The sequence below is a fragment of the Onychostruthus taczanowskii genome, unplaced genomic scaffold (assembly GCF_017590055.1).
Source record: "Onychostruthus taczanowskii isolate IOZ18803 unplaced genomic scaffold, ASM1759005v1 scaffold17, whole genome shotgun sequence".
Taxonomy (NCBI): domain Eukaryota; kingdom Metazoa; phylum Chordata; class Aves; order Passeriformes; family Passeridae; genus Onychostruthus; species Onychostruthus taczanowskii.
Genome location: NW_024498906.1, coordinates 8256835 through 8265400, shown reverse-complemented (window position 1 = coordinate 8265400; position 8566 = coordinate 8256835). Strand labels below are relative to the sequence as shown.

Here is an 8566-nt window from a genome sequence, read left to right as displayed (position 1 = left end):
GTGCCCAGCACAGCTGATCCTGTGGCGATGCCGTGCCCACAACGCTGTGCCAGGCCTTTCCCCGTGCCCGGCACAGCTGATCCTGTGGTGATGCCGTGCCCACAGCCCTGTGCCAGGCCTTTCCAACCCCGCTCGCCCTCACGGTCCGGCCGGGCCCGGTGCCGCCCCCGCCGGCCGCCAGGCGGCGCTGCCCGCGGCGCTGCCCCCCGGCCCGGCGGGGTTTCCTCCCGGCCGCCATGGCCGCGCCCGCCGCGGGGACCGAGCTGCCCGTGCCCGGTGAGTGCGGCCGCTCCTCAAGGCACCCGGGGGGAAAGTGCGTCTGCCTGTGCCGGCCCCTGCCCGCCTCACCCCCGAAGGTCTCTCCCGGCTGCGGGCCCCTAGCCGGGCCGGTGCTTCGCGGCGTCTGGGGGGAAACGCGTCCGCCGCCGCCAGAGCTCGGACGGGGCAGCCCCGTCAGCGGCGGGGGCGGGGGGCAGCGCCGGGCACTCGGGGGGCGCGCTTAATTCGGAGCATTAATGGTTAGTTTGTGTCGCGGTTTGGCCCAGGGTAATGTTCAAACGTTGCCTCGTTGCTGGGATAACAAACGCCTCGTGTACGTCCTGTGGGATTTAATTTACCGAGTTGATGGGGTTCCGTTTCCAAACTGGCGGCAGCGCTGAAGCACAGGATGGGTCAGGCTGGAAGGAGCCGCGAGGGTTGTCTGGTCCCATCTCCCTGCTCAAGCAGGGTCATCCCGCAGCACATGGCACAGGATTGTGTCCAGACGGCTCTGGGATATGTCCAGTGAGAGAGAATGCACAGAAAAGAATTTCTTCCTCCAGTTCAGGCGGAACTTCCCGAGCATCATTTCTGGCCATTGCCTCTTGCCCTATTGCTCAGCACCACCGAGCAGAGCCTGGCTGCATCTTCTTGGCACCCCCTGAGTTTAGATTTTTATACACATTAGTAAGGTTCCCTGAGTCTCTTCTCAAGGCTGAACAGCCCAAATCCCTCAGCCTTTCCTCATAAGAGAGATGCTCCAGTACCCCAAAATCCTTGTTGTCACCCTCGGACCCACTTTGTGATCTCCGTGCCTCACTTGTACTGAGGAGCCCAGAACAGGGCACAGTAGTTGTGTCCAGTTGTGAAATGTTGTGGCTTAGTCAAATGAATGAGATACAAAATGCATTGGAAAATGTATCAGCTTTTTGTATACACTGAATAAAGAACATAAAATGTTTTCATGTTAACCCTTCTGAAGGGAAAATAAATGAACCAGAGAGCTCTCTACCTGCTGAAGAGATTGCTAAAAACGTTCAGAAGTCCATGGCTGTCTGGCTGGTAGATGAAAACTTAAAACAGAGTTTTCAGATGCTGCTTAGCTTGTCTGTAGTTGTAGGTATGTCTAGGTAAAATAAGGAAAAAACTCAGCTCTTTCTTTAAGAAGGCTTGAGTTTGTCTGCACAAAGCTTTTTGAGCAAGTGAAAGTGAAAAACACATCTAGTGAGGTAATAAGTGCAATTTATACATGTCTGCTCCATCTGATAGATACAATAACTTATTTGGAAATAGGGGAAGCTTTTGCATTAAATAATTATTTTAAATTCAAATCAAATATACAGTTTAAGAAAGAACTTTTAGGTTTTGGAGCTGGGGTGCATATTGTTGATGAGATTGTTTTCATTGAAAGTAAGTGCACTAAGATGTCTCAATGTAATTTTCAGAAACAGTCTACTGTTATTGTGTATAAGTCCTAACGTGTTACATGCTAACAGAATTTACAAGGAAAACCTTTGGGTTTTTTTTGTTGTTGTTTGTTTTTGGTTTTGTTTTTTTGGGGGTTTTTTTTGGTTTTTTTTGTTGTTGTTGTTGGGGTTTTTTTTTTTTTAGTTTTTCTGTTTGTTTGTTTGTTTGGTTTTTTTTTAATCTATGTTTTATAGCACAGGCTTTGACATTTTAAACTAGGAGGTCTAATCGAGCTTTTATATCTGAGCTGACATTGTCTGCAAGAATTTTGACAAATAATTTAACTTGTAAGTTCATTTATTTTTCTGTAGAATTGATATTTTCTGTCAAACCACATGCCTAACCAAAAGCTGAACACGTAGTTAACATTCTGTAAAGTGTGAAGAACTGAAAAACCAGGCAGACTACAGCCTGAAGAGCTGCTTGGACTTTATTTTGGGGTGGTTTTGTTTGGATTTTTTAGATCATGGCTTTATCACAGAATGGTTGGGATTGGAAGAAATCCCTGGAGACCATCTGGTCCAGCCCCCTTGGTGAAGCAGGTTCACCCAGAGGAGGTTGCACAGGATGGTGTCCAGGCAGGTTTTGAATATCTCCAGAGATGGAGACTCCAGAGCTTCTCTGGGCAGCCTGTTCCAGTGCTCTGCCACTCACACAGGACAGTTCTTCCTCCTGTTTGGGCGAAATGGGAGTTTTGCCAACTCATGTTTTGAAGGCTGAGAGAAGAAAGAAGAGAAAGACAAGAAAATAAAATGTGCCACTGAATTGATAAACATGTCTATTTCAAAATATGTGAGGCAAAATTTGCTTTCACTGAAATTGACATCTTTCTGTGTTCCAGAGTCAGGTGCTGTTTTCACGTTTGGGAAAAGCAAATTTGCAGAAGATATTCCTAGCAAGTTCTGGTTCAAAAATGACAAGCCTGTACTTATATCATGTGGAGATGAACATACAGCTATTATTACAGGTCAGTATTGGAAATGGAGGATATAGAATCAGAATTGTTTAGGTTGGAAGAGACCTTTAAGATTAGCAAGTCCAACCGTTAACCCAACATTGCCAAGTTTACCACCATGTCCCCAAGTGCCACATCTATGCATCTTTTAAACACCTCCAGGGATGGTGACGCAGCCACTTCCCTGGGCATCCTGTTCCATGAAGAAATTTTTCCCAGTCTCTGGTCTAAAGCTTCCCTGGCACAGCTTGAAGCCATTTCCTCTCATCCTCTTGCTTGTTACCTGGGAGCAGAGGCCAAACCCCACCTGGCTACAATTTCAGGAAGTTGTAGGGTGACGAGGTCTTCTCTGAGCTCCCTTTTCTCCCAGCTTGCCTGACAGGACTTGTGCTCCAGACCCTTCTGTGGACACATTCCAGCCCCTCAATGTCTTTCTTGTAGTGAAGCTGACCTATATGATTAAGTGATGTATTTGGGCACCTTTGAAAGTTAGGAATCTTACCTGCATCCTGAGGTTGAGGTTGGGGAGAGGAGAGGGGATTGCTTTGTGGGAACTGTTGGATACCTTTGGAGTTAGTGTGAGGTCACTCAAGGTTTTCACAGGACTTGCCCAAGAACTGTTTGGGGGAAGTTTTTAATAACTGAATGTATGACAGGATTGAAACTATACATAACTTAGTTCAGGCTGAATGTTTCTCGTGAATCTGACAATGTTTAGTGTGTTACATTTGTTGTATCATGGAAGTAACAGTAACTTCTGAACACCACAAGTTCACTAGAAATCTCCTTGAAACAATAAATACAATTTATTGTATTTACAATTTATTGTGTCTCTCAAATTAAGTTTGGGATTACTGTCAACTCTGAGATGAAAATAGCCCTTGAAAGAGCAACTCAATAAAGGATTTTAGAAAATCCTACAAAAATCAGAAATAAATGGAAAAAGCGTTCAAAGAAACTGGTGTAATAGAGGGAGCATTATTAATGTTTTTTTTTTATTTTCTTTGAAATGGTGGAAACAATACTCATTAAAGAATTTGTTCATTTTATTTTACATGGGGGGACTACTCTTCTGTGGATAAGTGTGTGTGATGATTGTACTGACAATCAACTGCTGACAGATAATTAGACTTTGTTGTTGAAAAAAATATATGTGTATTTTCAGGACTTTTTAAATTGGAATGTAGTTATTGCTCATCAATATCCAGTTGGTAATTTCTTATTAAGTAATTTGCTGAGAATTTCTTGCAATGTTCACAAGCAACATTGAAGATGCTGAATTTTTAGAAAGAACTATTCCAGGCAAGATAAAAAAGACTATAGATTTCATGGGCTGCAGAACACCCTGAGGTGAAATTACATGATGAATTTTTCAAGCCTAACTTCACGGCAGATGAATTATACATTAGTAGTTTATTTTGAACAAAGCTTGGCACTTTTTTTTTGATTGAACCAATAATATTAAATTACCTGTTGCATTAAATTAATCCAGATGTAACCTGGGGCACTGTGGCATTTTCTTTTTGCATTTTCTTTTTACATATACTTTTATATGCCCACACCCAGTTTGAAATAACACAGGTATAGTTCTGAGTTTAAACCAGTAAGCAACAATCCCCAAATTCCCACATCACTGTAATAGTGACCAGTCAGATAAAGCTTTTGAAGAAGTCATCTTGCAGAGATTTTCATGCAGCACCATTACTGTATAATTTCCCCTTCTCTCCATTATTTTAGTATATGTAGCTTGTTTCAAAAGTGTCTCTGTAGCTTGCCCTAGCTATTGTAGGGGGCAGGTACATCACCAGGGAGGCTTCTAGATGATCAGATCTTGATTTCCTCAAAGCTTTTGCTCTCAAGGAACTGTAGAAGCATGAGGAAAACACTTCTTTGGTAGCAAAAGGTTTTCTGGGTCATTGTAAAGTAAAGACAGAAGTGAGAGTAAAGTGTGGATCAACAACAAGCAAAGGTAGAGAAACTGCAAAAGTCATACAAAAAAAGCGAAGAAGGGAAGGAAAAAGCTCTTCTCCCTCATTTGTTCTTCACACCAGTGCATGCCCATGTGCACCTCACATTTCTGCAGTTAGATGGAATTGGATGATACAGCCCTTGGGAATGACCCTGAGCTGCAGTAACACCTGGAATAAATGGTTCACAAGCTCATGCTGATAATGAGTTTACTGAGAAGGGTGCAGACCTTGTGGGAAACCAGGAGCTTCTTCAGCTGAACCTGACCTGGAAGAGATAAAAGGCAAACATCCCCAAGGAAGGAAAAGTATCTCAAGCAGGTGTGTGTTAATGCATGCTTTCAATCTTTAGTTACAGGTCACAAAATTTCCCCCCTCCTTTTTTTCCCCACACCTTGAAAGAGGGAGTGGGAGGTATATTTGTAGGGGACAGTAGGAATATGAGGTAGATGAAAATTTAGAAACATACCAATTTTACACTTAACATGGCTCAACAACTGTAAATAAAACAATCACCCAAACTGGTACAAATCATTCCTTAATGCTGGATTGGGCAGGAGAGTTGGCTATAACTAGCACCAAATCTTGACTGAATACTAATGAAGAAAATGTACAAGAACTGATATTTAGCATTCAAACAAAATATTCAGAACCTTTCAAACTTTCATCTAATCTAGCATCAATATTCCCATATGACTTACAAAGACAAGTGTAAAATAAATACAAAACACTCTGTCCTTTGCCTTTCTAGGTCAGGAGTTAAGAGTCCAAAATTTTATTCATGTATAGTGGCTGCCTGTTGGAATTGATGGGACCAGTGATAGTTACTTGCTGACTTTGAGTTGGCTTGCTGAGCTAGTTGAAGAAATGTTTTCTTCTCCAGGAAGGAAGTTGTGTTTCTTTATTCTTTTGCTGTCTACCATTGGCATAACATTGATTAAAATGTCCAAGAAGGAATTTTTTAAGCAGTGGTCTTCTTTAGGCATTTAATGCAGTCATGAGTAATATATATTCCAGCATCACTTGTAACATGTTTCATAATGGTTCTTGCCTCATTTCTGTATCTTTTGGCCCAAGCATACTAATAGTCCATTCCCTGCATCTTCTATAACTGCAGGCTTTGGAAATCAACTAATTTATCCTCATGGGAGCTGGAGTGAAGAAGTATGAATATGAATACTTTTAAGAATCTCCTTCCAATGCCTGTGTATTAAATTCTGTTTCCTACAAAACTCTTAAACTTAACAGCTATCTTGTTGTTTATTTGCCTTGATTAGAGTATCCTAGGCAGCTTAACCACATTTTATCAAAGAGACTGATCTGTTCACAAGGGGGAAAGTGCTGATGGATGAAGACACCTTTTCTGAACTCGGAGCTTTGGAGAGAATTGAAGCCCCCAGCACAAGAAGGCTGAAGGAAAGAAAGAAGTATCAGTTGTAAAAGTGGGAGTGAAAAGAGGTGCATATGGAACCACAAGAAGATAGTATACTCATAATTTCAGGTTTTGTAAGGCATTAAGCATTCAGCAGAGATGTTGGAAACCCTCCAGGTGTTTTGTCACCAGTTTTCTTCTTTCTGGTTATCAGTAGGTCACCAGAACATGGCACAATATCTTTTGCATCAACTGCAAGGGGAGGATGAGAAAGATTAGTACACATTTGTGTTGATGTATATGAGCAAGCAATGTTCTGTGCTGGTTTTGCTTTATGATGCCAAATGTCCTAATCATGGCTGTGCTTGTTGCTCAATAAAGTTTCTGAAAATACCATGATTTGTCTAACAAAACTGATGCCATTCCTATTTTCCTGAGACTTATTTGACTTCTATATGAGTTTTAAATCAACTGTTAATTTATTCACTATATAGCTCAAATAAAAATAATTTTAAAAGTAATTGCGGTGCCTTGGCATTTGCTACTCTGTATAAAACACTACCTTTTATGTTTTATTCAGATACAGTTTCTCAGAAGAATCTTGTAGTAAATATTCAAGGCCTGTACATTGCCTTCCCATCTTATTTCTCTCCCACACTCATATAATTTAAAAAGAAAGGGGGAGAATATGTAAAACATACCTTTAAACATAGGTGATTAGTGTACTTGGCTGCCTGCTATGACAAAGCATGTGGGATTTCAGCTGATATTTCCCAGCTGCCCAGTGAATGCCTTTAAAAGCACTTCATGAAACAGAAGTGCACATACTGATGGGGTTGCCAGGAATCACAGTTGTGGTAGCAACTGTTCATGAGAAATGAGGTGGGAGACAATCTTTTACTGAAGGGTCCCACAAAACCTCTGTTGCTACATGTGCAAGTGTCTTGTGGCTTCCCTGGTAGCCCTGAATTGCTGTTGGTGAAACATCTGCTGGTGTACCTGCCAGGGAACACATGCTTGGGAGAAATACTTCACTTTTGCATCAGGATAAAGGTGGAGACTACAGTTGGAAGTGTGTTTTCATCACCAAAACAGGCCTTTTCATAGTCTCCTGTTGTTTCCCTCCTGCCCAGAGTCACAGTCTTACTTACTCTGCTGGACCTGTCTTGTGCCAGCCATTCCACCTGGCAGGTGGCCGCAATCTGGATGGTGGCACCACAGTGGAAGCGAAAAAACCAAGAGCAGTCTGAGTTTACAAAATTTTGAAATTTGATCCTTGCCTATTTTTCTGCTGTTGGATTCAGTGCATCTGTGTGATGGCTGGCATATCTCAGTTATGAAAATTGTGCCTTTTGCATGCAAAATTATATTGGATTTCTTGGCCAGCTTAGATTGAATCACATCTCTTCCGAAACTTGATTTGCTGTACAGACTGAGAAATGTTGCCTCATTACAGGCATTTGTTTAGGTTCTTCTGTAGTGCCTGTTAATTCTCATTCTCTTTCTAAATTAACTGCTTCCCAGATTTCTTATTTTCTATTCTACTCCTAGGAAACCTGAAATTATAAAAGACTGTCACTCAGTTGTAAAAGAATGTGGAAAAATTCCTCTCATCTATTAAGCTCCTTGATTTACAAAGCAATGCCTGAGAATTTAAAGACTGATATAAAACCCAACAGATTATAGGATGAAAAGCATGACCTTGTTTGAATTTTGCATGGATAAAAGAGAATGTGCTTAAATTGAATTAGGGCAGCTTGGCATCATACTCCCACAAAAGTACTGCTGTCTTAGGAAAGCAGTTGGAAAGTGTAAAGCAAGGATACAAGGAAGCCGTACCAATATAGGATAGATGTCATTTGCTGATAAAAATCCTTTCTGTTAAGGTGTGTTTGCTGTCAGCGACAGCTCTGCATGTGTTTGACGTGATTACATTATCAAAATTAGGATGGAGATATAAATGCTGTTAGTAGAACACTGTGAGCATGAATTTGACCTCTGTCTTTCTTCCCTTCCAGCTTTCTTGGAAAGACATAATATTGACACATAGTCCCACGTGCCAAGAATTGTAAAATCTAACAATCAGGATTTTAGATACTAGTTGCAGTTAAGCACTGGTGTGGTTTTATTTTTTTTGAACTATGTGATTATCTTTAAGAAAATGAATGTATATTTTTATTAGAAAATGATTTTTAGGGTAATATTTAAAACTTTGCAATATCATATTTCAAAGACTCTGTAAATCACAATCAGAACCTTCACTGGGAACAGCCATATTATTTTGGCATTATTATATGGAATTGCAATTATGGATTTTGGTTGTGGTAATTGTAGATGATGAGGGTGATGAACTCTATGACCAAATTTCTATCTAGGATGACAACATTATGATGGAGTCTAATGCACAAAGATCTGCAGACCTTCAGAAGTAAAAAAAAATCCTTTTATTTGTTGCAAAAGGGTGGGAGTTTGGGGAAAGGATGTTGTTTTGTTGTGCGTTTTTTGGATAAATCAGTTTCTATTGTTTTATAAAGATTTCTGTTGGAA

The 8566-nt window shown here is 41.0% G+C and overlaps 1 protein-coding gene across 4 annotated transcripts in view; it reads left to right on the top strand.

The window, feature by feature from the left end:
- The first annotated feature begins 221 nt into the window (after nucleotides 1–221).
- RPGR (retinitis pigmentosa GTPase regulator) overlaps nucleotides 222–8566 on the top strand; it is a 54861-nt gene continuing 46516 nt past the window's right edge. For 3 of the 4 annotated variants that reach the window (XR_005952297.1, XM_041399871.1, XM_041399870.1), the window contains exons 1-2: nucleotides 222–276; nucleotides 2567–2692. Coding sequence is in view for 3 of the 4 variants with exons in the window: in XM_041399871.1 (XP_041255805.1) it covers nucleotides 237–276; nucleotides 2567–2692 (166 nt within the window). In the remaining variant the exon portion in view is untranslated. Of the gene's footprint in view, nucleotides 277–2499; nucleotides 2693–8566 lie in introns of those variants that run through there. The other variant, XM_041399869.1, reaches the window with a different exon arrangement.